This window comes from Salmo salar, chromosome 13 (genome assembly GCF_965601325.2).
Source record: "Salmo salar chromosome 13, fSalSal1, whole genome shotgun sequence".
NCBI classification, from domain to species: Eukaryota; Metazoa; Chordata; class Actinopteri; order Salmoniformes; family Salmonidae; genus Salmo; species Salmo salar.
In genome coordinates this window covers 50,204,052-50,220,461 of record NC_138303.1, presented here as the reverse complement: position 1 = coordinate 50,220,461, position 16,410 = coordinate 50,204,052, and the positions used below count along the sequence as shown (strand labels likewise).

Below are 16,410 nucleotides of genomic sequence, written 5' to 3'. Positions count from 1 at the left end.
CATTAACAATGTCTACACTGTATTTCTTATCAATTTGATGTTATTTTAATGGACAGAAAATGTGCTTTTCTTTGAAAAACAAGGAAATTCTAAGTGACCCCAAACTTTTGAACGGTAGTGTATACCCCAAGTGGTCACTACTACTACTACTCTCTTGTCTGTTCTTCCCTGATGGGACTGTAAATTATTCCAGTGCGTATCTAGGGGGGGGGGGGTATAGGGTGCCATTTGGGATGCTCATCCTGTATGAGCCAGCTCACTGTCAGCTCCAAAATGGCTAATACACGTCTTCTCACTGGCTGGCCTTTGCTGGGCCATAATGCTGCTAAGCGCTAGGAGAGTACTAGGGAAGCAATGTGGAACGAGCCCTATTTAAAGTGCATTAGCTCGGCATGCGGTTGGCCCTGAGTCATAGCGGTTAAATCAACCTCTCAGAGACAAATTCCCCACTGCTCTGTTAGATAACAGACGTTATATAGCCATCCCAGTCTGGGATATTTACATGGGATATTCGGTTGTGTGTGTACAGGAATGTTTTGCTCATGTTCACACATAAAAAGGTTGCTAACAATGCAACAAAAATCTACTTAGTGCTATTGACCGCAACAAGTGGACCCCCCCTTCTGTAAGTCAGCTTACCGTACACCAAAACTGACAACAAGTAAGTAATATATTTTATTGGAGAAAATTAAAACAATCTCTCTCACTCTCGCGTCTCATTGGAGAGCTGTGAACTGACGACTGCTTTGTTTGGGTTCTATATCCGCAGCATGCTAAACGAGCTTCTAACTAGACAGGAGCTCCAGTCAGTCATCTCCCTAATGGAGTGCTAGCTCATAGCTGAGAACGCTAATGGCAGGAACACAACATTCTGATACATTACCTGCACCACAGCTACTAAAGGGACCCCATTATGTCTAATGGTAGGCATTCACAAATAATCTTTCTCCTGTACAACAGAGGGAAGAGATGGAGAGAGAGAGGGACAACAAGGGAGAGGGATAAAGAGAGGGAGGGGTGGTGTGAGGGATTGAGAGAGGGGGAGGGAGAGAGTTGAGAGAGGGAGGGATGAAGAGGGATGGGAAAAGAATAGGGGAGAGGAGAAACCTGACCTACTTCTGCTGGATGACTTGTTTATACTGTATAGAGGAGCGAGATAAAAAGAGGGGAGGAGGGATGGTATGAGGCATGGAGAGGAAAGACGTTTGGGAAAGACTGCGCCAACAAGGACTTACTGTAAAACCATGTGCCGTGGCAACGATCGTACATATAGTGACAAACGTGACGTCATAGCGACACAACTATCAACCTTAGACAAGCAATTTGGTGTAGCTAACATTTGATGTAGCCACAATAACATGGCTGACAAATTAATCTACATAGAGGAAATACAGAAGGACAGATTATAGAAGCTTATAAAAATAGAACGTTTGCCAAAACTATACCAGTCTAATGTCTAAGCAAATAAACATGTCTCCAACATAATTCAGTCTCTTCCAGCGCATCAGCGAGGGAGATGGGCTGCCTAATGGAGGTCTATTGGAATGAGGAGACTACAATACAGTGCTGAGTTGGCAGATCAGAGCTCTCAGTCTGGTCTAGACATCCACCAGTAGACAAAAGCCCCCAAGGTCCATCCGGTATTTTGGTAATATTTTCAAGCACACGAGCCCTGCCCCTGACTCCCATTTCCTTTCAGATGCAATAGGTACTTAAGGGCCTTCCTTTAACAACATTGCCCTCCTAGGCTCGCCTTCAAGCCAGAGTGGACACTAACACTGGCAGTGCATTAAAGCATTACAGCTAGATTGCCACAACAACATGCAGACGCATACACTTTCTGTCTCTAACCTTAAACTACCTGTCCAGTGAAAATCTCACTTATAAAAGTTCATATTCGGTTAACTCAAACCAAAATAATGTTGTTGACTCATCCTATACTCGTATTTGTGGCCAAAGCATAAATTGGAGGAAAAAAACACTTAGAAAAGACCCACCTCAAACTTGTATCTCAAACAGACTGTTTTAAAAAATACTTAATTTTTTTATTAGGTAACACTTTATTTGATGCTCTACAGACTATTAGTAACATTTCAACTAACTATCTACTAACACTAACCGTAACCTTAACCCTTATCTTAACCCTCTCCAAACACCCCACAGGGCCGACATCCCCGTTATTTGCAAGAGGAAGCGACGCAGGTACAGAGGACAAAGAGCCGGATGCCTGGTCAGGACCTGGAGAAGGCGAGTGGGAAAGCTGCCGTTACCGTCAATACTACTCGCCAACGTGCAATCATTGGACAATAAATTAGATGAGGTACGATCACGAATATCCTACCAACGGGACATCAAAAACTGTAATATCCTATGTTTCACGGAATCGTGGCTGAATGACGACATGAATATTCAGCTAGTGGGATATACGCTGCACCGGCAAGATAGAACAGCACACTCCGGTAAGACGGGGGGGGGGGGGGGGGGGGGCTGTGCATATTTGTAAAGAACAGCTGGTGCACGAACTCTAAGGAAGTCTCTAGATTTGGCTCGCATGAAGTAGAGTATATTGTGAAAAATTGCAGGCCACACTACTTGCCTAGAGAGTTTTCAGCTATACTTTTCGTGGCTGTTTATTTACCACCACAGACAGATGCTGGCACTAAGACCGCACTCAGACAGCTGTATAAGGAAATAAGCAAACAGGAAACCACTCACCCAGAGGCGGCGCTCCTAGTGGTCGGACTTTAATGCAGGGAAACTTAAATTAGTTCGACCAAATTTCCATCAACATGTTAAATGTGCAACCAGAGTGAAAATAATTCTAGATCACATGTACTCCACACACAGAGATGCGTACAAAGCTCTCCCTCCATTTGGTAAATCTGACCACAACTCTATCCTCCTGATTCCTGCATTACAAGCAAAAATTTAAGCAGGAAGCACCAGTGACTCGGTCTATAAAAAAGTGGTCAGATGAAGCAGATGCTAAACTACAGGACAGTTTTGCTATCACAGACTGGAACATGTTCCGGGATTCTTCCGATGGCATTGAGGAGTACACTACAGCAGTCACTGGCTTTATCAATAAGTGCATCGAGGACGTCGTCCCCACAGTGACTGTACGTACATACCCCAACCAGAAGCCATGGATTACAGGCAACATTCGCACTGAGCTAAAGGGTAGAGCTGCTGCTTTCAAGGTGCAGGACTCTAACCCGGACGCTTACAAGAAATCCTGCTTTGCCCTGCGACGAACCATTAAACAGGCAAAGCGTCAATACAGGGCTAAGATTGAATCATACTACACCGGCTCTGACGCTCGTCTTATGTGGCTTGCAAACTATTACAGACTACAAAGGGAAGCACAGCCGCGAGCTGCCCAGTGACACGAGCCTACCAGACGAGCTAAATCACTTCTATGCTCGCTTCGAGGCTAGCAACACTGAGGCATGCATGAGAGCATCAGCTGTTCCTGACGACTGTGTGATCACGCTTTCCGTAGCCAACGTGAGTAAGACCTTTAAACAGGTCAACATACACAAGGCTGCGGGGCCAGACGGATTACCAGGACGTGTGCTCCGGGCATGTGCTGACCAACTGGCAGGTATCTTCACTGACATTTTCAACATGTCCCTGATTGAGTCTGTAATACCAACATGTTTCAAGCAGACCACCATAGTCCCTGTGCCCAAGAACACTAAGGTAACCTGCCTAAATGACCAAAGACCTGTAGCACTCACGTCCGTAGCCATGAAGTGCTTTAAAAGGTTGGTAATGGCTCACATCAACACCATTATCCCAGAAACCCTAGACCCACTCCAATTTACATACCGCCCAAACAGATCCACAGATGATGCAATCTCTATTGCACTACACACTGCCCTTTCCCACCTGGACAAAAGGAACACTTATGTGATAATGCTATTCACTGACTACAGCTCAGCATTCAACACCATAGTACCCTCAAAGCTCATCACTAAACTAAGGATCCTGGGACTAAACACCTCCCTCTGCAACTGGATCCTGGACTTCCTAATGGGTCGCCCCCAGGTGGTGAGGGTAGGTAGCAACACATCTGCCACGCTGACCCTCAACACAGGAGCTCCCCAGGGGTGTGTGCTCAGTCCCCTCCTGTACTCCCTGTTCACCCACGACTGCATGGCCAGGCATGACTCCAACACCATCATTACGTTTGCAGACGGCACAACAGTGGTAGGTCTGATCACCGACAACGACGAGACAGCCTATAGGGAGATGATTGTGGACTACAGGAAAAGGAGGACCGAGCACGCCCCCATTCTCATCAACGGGGCTGTAGTGGAGCAGGTTGAGAGCTTCAAATTCCTTGGTGTCCACATCAACAACAAACTAGAATGGTCCAAACACACCAAGACAGTCGTGAAGAGGGCACAACAAAGCCTATTCCCCCTCACGAAACTGAAATGATTTGTCATGGGTCCTGAGATCCTCAAAAAGTTCTACAGCTGCAACATCGAGAGCATCCTGACTGGTTGCATAACTGCCTGGTACGGCAATTGCTCGGCCTTTAACCGCAAGGCACTACAGAGGGTAGTGCGTACAGCCCAGTACATCACTGGGGCTAAGCTGCCTGCCATCCAGGACCTCTACACCAGGCGGTGTCAGAGGAAGGCCCTAAAAATTGTCAAAGACCCCAGCCACTACCGCATGGCAAGCAGTACCAGAGTGCCAAGTCTAGGACAAAAAGGCTTCTCAACAGTTTTTACCCTCAGCCATAAGACTCCTGAACCGGTAATCAAATGGCTACCCGGACTATTTGCATTGTGTGCCCCCCCCCCCCAACCCCTCTTTTACACTACTGCTACTCTCTGTTTATCATATATGCATAGTCACTTTAACTATACCTACATGTACATACTACCTCAATCAGCCTAACTAACCGGTGCCTGTATGTAGCCTCACCACTTTTATAGCCTCGCTACTGTATATAGCCTGTCTTTTTACTGTTGTTTTATTTCTTTACTTACCTATTGTTCACCTAAAACCTTTTTTGCACTTTTGGTTAGAGCCTGTAAGTAAGCATTGTATTCGGCGCACGTGACAAATAAACTTTGATTTGATCCCTTACCCTAACCTTAACTCTTTAAAAAAAAAATGTTTTATTGAATGTTTAAAACATACAATATACCTGCAGTGAAGCCGCTCAACAACTACATCACATTAGTCATCTAACAGACTCCCATCCAGAGCGACACACAGAAGCAACCAGGGTCAACGTCCTGCTCAAGGGCACGTCGACAGATCTCCCACAAGGTCAAAAACGGGGACCCGAGCCAGCAATCCATCAACCCAACCGCCAGCCCTTCAAGATCCCCCCCCACAGTTCCCCAAGAGCTGCCCCTCAATGTTTGAGTGCATGTATGGCACTATTTACCTGTGTGTGTGTCCGTGTATGTGTACATGTGTGCATTTGACTGAGTGTGTGTGTATATGCATGTGTACAAACACCTGCACGGCATCAGCCTCAGGCAAACCGGCATTAGCTGTAAAAACACTGCCCTTCACTGTCATTCAAACATACTTTTTGTTATGTTTCATTTTGACTTTCTTTTTTTTCTACTTTTATCTTTGACTGTCATTCTATCCCCCGCCCAGCAACTCCACTCCCACATCCCAACCCTCAGCTTCCCTCTGTCCCTCCCACCTATCTCTGCTGGCCACCGTCTTCGGGTTTCTACGCACCACACACACACACACACACACACACACTGCGAGTTGAAGATAAATACTTTTACTAAGAGTATTAGTATATTACTAATTGACTGACCCGTTATCTCCAGATCTCCCAACAGTACTATTTCTAGAGTCAATTTTAGATCAATGTTCTGCATTTTCAGCCATTCCTGAACCTGAGACCTGAGGGCAATACCAAAATAAATGGTCTATTGATTCTGCAGAGCTTGGATGATTGAATGCCCCAAATATTCAACATTTTGTTGGCGGCAAGAATTCTATATAATCATTTTAGCTGAAAAGCACTAAGTCTTGAATCTTGCATCATTTTATATATCAACTCATTCACCCTGTATCATTGAATCGGTACATCAAAAATCTCTTCCCAATGATTTTAAATCTGTATGGCACAGCTGTCAACATCCTGGTCCTCAAATGAAACTGGTATGCTTTCCTATTTATGCTATTTTTATTCCTCCACCAGTTTTGATCCTTTATATTGGGCAGACAGACCAGTTCCCTATGTTTTAAAAATACTTGCCATTTCCTCATAGAGGATGATGGCCAATCAGCGGTCTACTCGCATTAATATTTTTAATGACCTTTATATACCTACACCATTCTGTTATTGGGGTACGCCCACACCATTCCAACACAGAAAAGCTGCTTTTAAACATACTTAATTACAATTTTTTTGGAAGGAAATAAATTTGACTCATATTATAATTATTTATTGGTCATATTTCATTGAAATCTGGAAACACTGGACAGTTACTTTAATAAGCGAGTGTGGGGGGGAGGGGGGTTCACAAAACAAGGCAACCCGTTAAATAGGCCACCAGCAGCAGCCATCTTGAATCATGCATATCCAGACAGCTGTGGCAGTGACTTGACTATCAGTCATGTATTATTCAACCACTACGTGTTTGTGAATGAATGTACTGTACTAGCTGTACTACTCTGTACAGTAGTAGTACAGGATTGTTAACACTTTCACACCTTCTTTCAAAAATACCAACAAGGTCTGTTCTCATCAAATTCTTAAGTGACTGTTTTATTAAATGGATAGTTCACCCAAATTACTAAATCACATTTTAGTTTACTTGCCCTGAAAGCAGGCTTTGGTCAAGAAGAACAGCAATCCATGCTTTGGTCTTGTTTACCTGGCTGCTGTCACCAAATGCTAACTTTGTCCAAAATCAATCTCCAATAGTAGCGTTAAACAGGTTGAGAATCATTACACTATTGACAAACCTACCAATGACTGTGCAAATGATCTCTAAAGTGGAAGTAGAGTGCTAGAGGGGGAATGGGATGCGTCGGGGAGGGGGAATGTGACTACTCACCCTGTTAAAGCGCTTGGCCTGGAAGAGGTGTCCGTTGACTCGGTAGAGCTTCCTCCATCTTCTGGCCCCGCGGCGGTAGATCGATTCTAGGAGAGAGAGGAAAAGGTTGTACAGTAGCTGCATGGCAGGGAGTGAGAAAGTGATGGAGAGGTAGAGAGAAGGATGGAGAAGATAGTGGTGGATGGAGCAGTGCAAGGTCCTCCAAAATCACACAGGAACGAGTGAATAGTCATAGAAAAAGACACGCACGCATGCTCACACAAATTCTCTCAGCACTTTCCTCCCTCCCTCCCCTCTCTATCCATCCTACCCTCCCCTTTCTCCATCCAACAGAGGAGAAATCTCTCTCCCCTGACGTCCTCTGTTGAACTTTCTCACCTTTCTTTCTTTCCTTCTTTCTTCCTTCCTTCCTTCCTCCCTCCCTCCCATCCTCTCTCTCGTTCTCTCCTTCATCCCGCTGTACCTCCACTTCATTCTGTCCCTCCTCTCTCCCTTGAGGTCCTGGTCTTATTAATTTCTCAGTAATGTCTTGAATCCTGGTGGGAATGTAAAAGGTCCAGGCTGCTATTTATACCTTCTGAGCTGTCTATTAATACAGTGTATAATACTGCATAATAAACAACACTGTATCAACAGATTTAGCACTATGTAGCAAGCGTCTCAGAGTAGGAGTGCTGATCTAACATCAGTTTAGACTTTTAGATTATAATGAATGAGGTTAAAAGAACAAAGGGGACCTGACCAGCACTCCTACTCTGACACACTTTGTGAATATGGACCAACGTGTTTCATCAAGGATCCTAACACTAAATACACCTCCCAGATAATTATCAGTGATATATATACAAAAGATAAGACTAAGTGGAATTTGTTCTGCATAATATTATTATGAGATCCAAGTATTGTATTAAAAAGGAAATGAATAGACGGGAGCGTGCTTCAATCTATCGCCTTAAACAAATACCAGGCAAATGAATTAAATAACATGCTTCACAGAAATGTGATCCATCTTAAAACATCAATATCAAATGCAAATATTTTTGCTTATTGGCAACCATGAGATGTTAAGATGATTAAAACGCATATAAATAGATATGATCAAATAATTTGATGAAATGCAATGTATACTTGAATGTTCTATACTGTTGGTACAATTCAACGACTGCCGAGCTGAGAATAGCTAATCCAGCTATAAATGATGATGACAATGCTGTCAGACATAATGATGATGTCAAATATGATTCACTGTGACACTCATTTCCAGCAACAGGATGTTGTTACATGAAATTGACAGTTTGCATGTGTTGACAGTTTCCCTGAAGTCATATCCCAGCATGAGATGAATTGGGTATACTAATCTGTTTGGGGGAATCATACTAATACGGGTTTCTTTCTCTCCCTCTCACACACATATACACTTCCTCTGGTCTCTCTCCACCCCTCACTCACACACGAAAAAAAGCACTCCCTCCCTCCCTCCCCCTCCCTCCCTCCCTCATCTAGTCTCAACATGCATCCTTACTGGTTCGCTGGATGGCTGCGGCAGAAAGCATCCTACGCTCCCTTTGCTTCTGTTGCCATGGCAACCCCAACCTCGCCAGATGCTAGCTGTTAGTTATGTGGTTAGCGTACTATGGCCATGCCTACGAATAAAATGTCCATCAAAGCAAATCGCCCCTAAAACAACTTATATGCCTACATTACGACATCATGATCTGTGGTTGCGCAAACTGTGAGATTTTGATGCCTCTGATCTGTTTCTACGGTTTATCTCCAGTTGGATGCAACCATTCAGTCAACCAGTCAGTTAGTCAGTGCAACCAGCCAGTCATTCAGCAAACCAGTCAGTGGCTGTTTCAAATGTCATGTACTTTGCCTTCCCTTGGTATCATTAATGGGGAACCCACACCATTTCCATTTAAGCCTAAATATCTGTTTATGTCTCTCTCTTTGTGTGAGGCACATGAGTGTCTCTCTCCCCATATGTTTGTTTATCTCACTATTGACAGTCGACTTTAGCCTTCACATATTCACCCACTGCTCCATTTGAAGCAGGTATAGTGAATCCCTAAACTTTATGTACAGCAACTCTGTATTTCTTCTGTGCCACCTAACTACACTCTCAGATTTGTCTCGCTCTGTCTCTCTGAGCAGCTAGCTACAGCCAAACAGGCATAGCGAAGGGGATTAAATACTAGACGAGACACTTAAGGCCGTTTGAACAACTGGATGAGGATTAAGGAGAGGAACAAACGGCATAAAGAAAGAGAGAAAACAACAAATAAAGACCTGGAATAGCTACATATCCCTGTTGCAGAGGTTGAATGAACTGTAGGTTTTATGGAGAGGTCTACGTCCAAAATGGCATCCTATTCTCTATATAGTTTTAAATGTTAAAATCAGCTTTGGCAGTGATTACAGATGTGAGTATTTCTGGGTAAGTCTCTAAGACCTTTGCACACCTGGATGTATAATATCTGCACATTACTCTTTAAAATTCTTCAAGCTGTCGCGTTGGTTGTTGATCATTGCTAGACAGCCATTGTCAAGTCTTGACATATATTTTCAAACTGATTTAGGTCATAACTGTAACTAGGCCACTCAGATACATTCAATGTTGTCTTGGTAAGCAACTCCAGTTTATATTTGGCCTTGTGTTTTAGTTAATTGTCCTGCTGAAATGTGAATTTCTCTTCCGGTGTCTGTTGGAAAGCTTAGAGCTATTCCTTTTATTTTTATCCTAAGAAAACTCCCTAGTCCTTGCTGATGACAAGCATTACCATAACATGATGCAGCCACCACCATGCTTGAAAATATGAAAAGTGGTACTCAGTAAGGTGTTGTGTTGGATTTGCTCCAAACATAACGCTTTGTATTCAGGACATAAAGTGAATTTCTTTGCCACATTTTTTGCAGCATTACTTTAGTGCCTTATTGCAAACAGGATGCATGTTTTGGAAAATGTTGTATTCTGTACAGGCTTCATTCTTTTCACTATGTCATTTAGGTTAGTATTGTGGAGTAACTACAATGTTGTTGATCCATCCCCAGTTTTCTCCTATCACAGCCATTAAACTCAAACTGTTTTAAAGTCACCATTGGCCTCATTGTGAAATCCCTGAGCGGTTTCCTTCCTCCCCGGCAACAGAGTTAGGAAGTATCTTTGTAGTGACTGGGTGTATTGATACACCATCTAAAGTGTAATTAATAACTTCACCATGCTCAAAGGGACATTCAACGTCTGCTTTAAAAAAAATAAAAATAAATATCTACCAATACGTACCCTTCTTTGCGAGGCATTGAAAAACATCCCTGGTCTTTGTGATTGAATCTGTGTTTGAAATTCACTGCTCGACTGAGGGATTTTACAGATAATTGTATGTGTGGGGTACAGAGATAACGTAGGCTTTCAAAAATATGTTAAACACTATTATTGCATACAAAGTGAGTCCATGCAACTTATTGTGCGATTTGTTAAGCACATTTTTACTCCTGAGCTTATTTTGGCTTGCCATAACAAACGGGTAAAATATTTAATGACTCGACATTTCAGCTTTTCATTTTTAATTAATTTGTACAATTTTTGAAAAACATAATTACACTTTGACATTATGGGGCCAGTGTGTAGGCCAGTGACAGAAATCTCAATTTAATCCATTTTAAATTCAGGCTGTAACACAACACAATGTAGAAAAAGTCAAGGGGTGTGAATACTTTCTGAAGGCGCTGTATATAGTGCACTACTTTTGACCAGGGCCCATAAAATTAATAGTGTACCATTTTGGACACAACCAGGGCCTTTCTTCCAGATGTACTGTTTGGATGGTGTCTGTTGTGAACAGTTGTACTCAGCCAAACAGACCTTGTCATCTCAATGAATGTCTCTGATTACATCTCCTCTGATCAATGGCAGCGGGTTCTCGGTGCAATAATGTGGAGGCACACATTGCTAACGAGGTATTTTCTCAACATCTGTCCTGTGAATAAAGACGGGGCAGACACACCATGCAAGACAGAGACAAAGAAATAGATCACTCTTTTTAACGACACTCCTCTTCAGATTCTCTGTCTAATCCTGTTATAACTCCAGGCACCCAAAGGGAATGCACCAAATCTGCCACAAATCAACAAGCTCGCTGTGTTTCCATAGATACTCGGTCTTCCCTCTTCTCCTTCCTCCACATCAGTAGAATGGGGGGGGGGGGGGGGGGGGGGGGGGGGGTTGGACGAGACAACATGCCACTGTGGAGAAGCAAAAATTAGCCATCCTCTATTCGAGGGTGCGTGTGGGCGTCGGCGAGTGAACTACCTGCCACATTACAGGTGGGCGGCGGCCACATGTCTGACGCTAGCAGTTTGGCTGACTCAGGTCCTCTGACTCAGCTTGATATGGACATAAGATCCCCCTCCAATCTCTCTCTATCCCCCTCTCTTTTTCGAGTAAATTGCAGTAGGCCTACTTGACTCTATGTGAGTCTCATGATGCTATTCCATAAAATGTGTTGTTACAATCGGTTGAAGAGTAGTTCGAGTGATGCAGGTGGTAAAGGAATTTGGTCCCATATTCCTAGCATGCAATGACTACATCAAGCTTGTGACTCTACAAACTTGTTGGATGCATTTTCAGTTCATTTTGGTTGTGTTTCAGATTATTTTGTGCCCAATAGAAATGAAATTGTAAATAATGTAGTGTCATTTTCACTGGCGTAGCACCCCCCACACCCCCACAGCCAACAAGCTTTTGGGGACAGTGGTCCCCCCAGAGATCGGGCCCCCCGGATAGCATATAAACATGTCATATTTTTTAAAATTTATGACAGGAAATTATAACATTTTCTTTCAGCCTCATGGGAGTCACAAGCTTCATGTAAGGAATATGCTAGGAATATGGGACCAAATACTTATTTATAAGAATATTTAGGAGTGTCAATCATTTTGACCCCTAGTTTTGTAATAGTATAAAAAATATATAATTTCACCTTTTTTTTGCATACATTAAAGCTCAGTATTTTAATTATTTATTTTACACAGTCATTATTGCTCATCTTTATGAAGGGTGTCAATAATTTCGGGCCCCACTGTATATTCAAGCAAGTATGTTTTTCCCACATCAGCAAAACAGAAGCCATGACACTGCACAATAGGGAGCAGTTACTAGTATGTACAGTGCCTTCAGAAAGTATTCTTACCATTTTACTTATTCAACTTTTTTTTTGTGTTACAGTGTGAATTTAAAATGGATTAAAATGTATATTTTTTCTCACCCATCTACACACAATACCCCAAAATGACAAAGTGAAAATGTTTAGACATTTTTGCAAATTTATTGAAAATGAAATACATAAATATCGAATTTACTTATAATAAGTATTCAACCCCGAGTCAATACATGTTAGAATCACCTTTGGCAACGATTACAGCTGTGAGTCTTTCCGGGTAAGTCTCGACGAGCTTTCCACACCTGGATTGTGCAACATTAGTCCATTATTCTTAAAAAAATGATTCAAGCTCTGTCAAATTGGTTGTTGATCATAGGTGCATTTTGCTAATCATTTCATTAATTTTAACTGTCCCTCAGTTTTTTTGAAGACTTAGAAATACAGTCCCTTTAGTCATATGGACTCCCAAACAAGGAGCGTGTGTCTGTGTGTGTGAGCACGAAGTTAACCCAGTCAAATCTAATGTCTAGCCTTACAACCAGCCTGCTGGAGTGACAGTACTCCTGACCTCGCGCCGCCTTAGGGGCTTGTATCATCAGTAACACTTGTCTAAAGGATGAGGGTGGACGGTGTGAACACAACAAACAAGACTCGAGTCACAGAGAGTGTCGCTGGTGCCAGCTAACATTGCACCGCGCCTATACCATTAAGCAGGTAAACTAGGAAGTTCATGAGTTTGTTATGGCTGTCAGAAAGGTTCACTACTGCATATTCTGCATATGGTGTCCTGTATGCACGAGGACATGGCTAAATAGGAGCTAGTTACATATGGGGCGTCGGGTAGGTTTTTTACCTGCTACATTGGATGTGTAACTTTTTGCCGGCATGAGCAGAGTCACCTTATTGCTGTCCAGCGGGGCTGTGCGGCGAAATCTTGAAAATAGTGGAGCCCGGGGGTGCTTTTGCTCAGATTTCATTTAAATGAATAAGAGCATCTCAGTCTGCAAAAGGGATGCGTCTAGCGTAGCAGGCCAGTAAGAAGGCGTCTGTATGCAGAGGGTGTCCCGGTGATGAGACAGCAGAAGAGCAGGGTGATGTAAATTGTCATTGTCGATCATTAGTGAGGTCATTTCTGATCATTCTTCGGCAATGTCAGAAAGAATAGAATGCCTGAGTCATTCGATAGTACAATTATTAGGGATACAATTATATTGTCTTGTTTACTGACTTTAAGTGGGCTTATTAGTGGGACTGCCGGATTCTGTCTTGACCACAATGTTTTCTGAATGTTGATTATCTTTTCATCTTCACTGTGGCAAAGGAAATGACATTACATTAGCCACAGTTAGCTAGCCACGCTAGTCAATAAAAAAAGGTTATTGTTTATTATCTGAGACCTTTTTTCCGAGTCCTCCCCCGTGAAAAAATGTTGAGAAGAGACCCCCACACACACACCCACACACTTCCTCTGGGCTAACAGACATGTTCCTCTGAGACACAGACAGACTAGTGTTGCTTTGCCCCATTTTCAACAGACGAGTGAGGAAGATGTGCAAGGAGAGAGATCGGAAGAGAGGAGAGAAACATAGAGAGAGAGAGAAAGAGAGAGCGTTGGTGTGGTAGAGAAAAAACAGAGATAAGCCAGACAAGTAAAAAAGTACTGCACCTGCACAAGTGTATGGCAGTGGGAAGAATCCAGCCATGTTGTAAGAGTTGTTATACCCAGTCCATGTAGGTCTAAAGGTGTTCATATGCTCTACTAAAGTAGGAGAGAACAAAGCAGGCAGCTGCTCTCTAGAGGTGGTGGCAGTTGTTCCAGTGGCTCGAGGACAGGACATTTACAGGGGCTAGACTCACTTCCAGACATTGTTCCTGATCCCACTAGCAGGAAGATGATAAACTCTACCAACACCCACCCTCCCTCCCTCCCTCAAGTCCCCTTCAAAGAGTGCACTCAAAGATGTTGGGGCTTTCCACATGTGGGTCACTTACAAAAACAGTATAATTAAATAAATTATAGTTGCCTTTTTGAATAGCCAATAAAAACTAAAAAGGAATTATAGGCAACTAGCTAGTACCTCACAATAAAATGCAATCCATTCTTAAAGCTTTTCAGAATCAGCATTTTTTTTTAGATGCAGGCAGTTTATGAAAAGGTCAAAGGTATAACTGAGCCCCCTATGAATTTACCTGACACCCCTGTGCACTCCTTCACCAGGTTCTCCTTTTCATCCTTCTCTGTTTCAGATGTGTGTAAAGCCCTAAAAGAAATTGATGGAAAATTCCCCTGGCCCTGATGAACTAGACCCCTGCTTCCTACACCTAGCTGGAGACATCATTGCTCCCCCCTTAACATGTATTTTTAACCTCACGCTTGATGTTAAGGAAATCCCCAAGTTATGGAAATCTGATTTTGTACTGCCTCTCCTGAAAGGTGGAGATCCTTCGCTACTTGACAACTATCAACCCATATCAAAATTGTCTGTACTGTCAAAGGTACTGGAGTCCTTAGTTAGTAGGCAGTTCTAAAGACCTACTTCCAAGAAAACATCATCTTAAATGGAATGCAATCAGGTTTTAGGTCTGGCCACAGCACAGTTTCAGCAACATTGAAGGTTTTAAATGACATCCACTGTGCTCTTGACAAGAAGTTACATTGTGTGTCTGTCTTTATTGATTTGTCGAAAGGCTTTTGACACCGCGGAACATGCTGTGTTAGTGCAAAGGTTAAAATGTTGTGGAATTACTGGTCATACTCTAGATTGGTTTATAAATTACCTATCAAATCGTACACAATGTGTAATGGCGGATGGTTGTAAATCTGAGTCCATAGAGGTGTGCTCAGGTGTTCCACAAGGTTCTATTTTGGGCCCACTGTAGTTCATTTTGTATATCAACAACATTGGGGATCTTATTGAAACAGCGGATGTTCATTTTTATGCAGATGATACTGTTCTTTATTCAAGTGGTAGTAGTTTATCTTTAGCTTTTGAAAATGCCCAAAGAGCATTTAACATCATACAACAGAATCTGTATGATTTAAAGCTGGTTCTAAATTTTGGTAAAACAAAATGCATGATATTTTCAAATGACAGCCATGTTACTAATCATGTCATTGCTACATTGGCTGGATATACTATAGAGCAAGTTAAAGTGTACAAATATTTGGGTGTGTAGGTTGATGATAAGCTGAGCTTCACTGTGCATCTAGAGAACTTGATAAGGAAGCTCAAGCTGAAAATAGGTTTTTATTACCGGCATAAGGCTTGTTTTTCTTTGGAGGCCAGGAAGGAGCTGGTACGATGTACATTGCTGGCGGTTTAGATTTTAGTGATGTTATATACAGTTCAAGTCGGAAGTTTACATACACTTAGGTTGGAGTCATTTAAACTTGTTTTTTCGACCACTCCACAAATGTCTTGTTAACAAACTACAGTTTTGGCAAGTTGGTTAGGACATCTACTTTGTGCATGACACAAGTAATTTCACTTCTAATTCACTATCACATTTCGAGTGGGTCAGAAGTTTACATACACTAAGTTGACTGTGCCTTTAAACAGCTTGGAAAATTCCAGAAAATGATGTCATGGCTTTAGAAGCTTCTGATAGGCTAATTGACATCATTTGAGTCAATTGGAGATATACCTGTGGATGTATTTCAAGGCCTACCTTCAAAATCAGTGCCTCTTTGCTTGACAACATGGGAAAATCAAAAGAAATCAGCCAAGACCTCCACAAGTCTGGTTCAATTGTAGACCTCCACAAGTCTGGTTCATCCTTGGGAGCAATTTCCAAACGCCTGAAGGTACCACATTCATCTGTACAAACAATAGTATGCAAGTATAAACACCATGGGACCACGCAGCCGCCATACCGCTCAGGAAGGAGACGCGTTCTGTCTCCTAAAGATGAAGTACTTTGGTGCGAAAAGTGCAAATCAACCCCAGAACAACAGCAAAGGACCTTGTGAAGATGCTGGAGGAAACATGTACAAAAGTATCTATATCCACAGTAAAACTATATCGACATAACCTGAAAGGCCGCTCAGCAAGGAAGAAGCCACTGCTCCAAAACCGCCATAAAAAAGCCAGACTACGGTTTGCAACTGCACATGGGGACAAAGATCATACTTTTTGGGAAAATGTCCTCTGGTCTGATGAAACAAAAATAAAACTGTTTGGCCACAATGACCA

General features: G+C 42.6%; 1 protein-coding gene across 3 annotated transcripts in view; it reads right to left on the bottom strand.

The window, feature by feature from the left end:
* Window positions 1-16,410, bottom strand: part of LOC106567356 (protein kinase C zeta type) — a 140,237-nt gene that overhangs the window by 58,438 nt on the left and 65,389 nt on the right. For all 3 annotated transcript variants that reach the window (XM_014136502.3, XM_014136506.3, XM_014136504.3), the window contains one exon: window positions 7,059-7,144. In XM_014136502.3, the coding sequence (XP_013991977.1) occupies window positions 7,059-7,144 (86 nt within the window). The remainder of the gene's footprint in view (window positions 1-7,058; window positions 7,145-16,410) is intronic.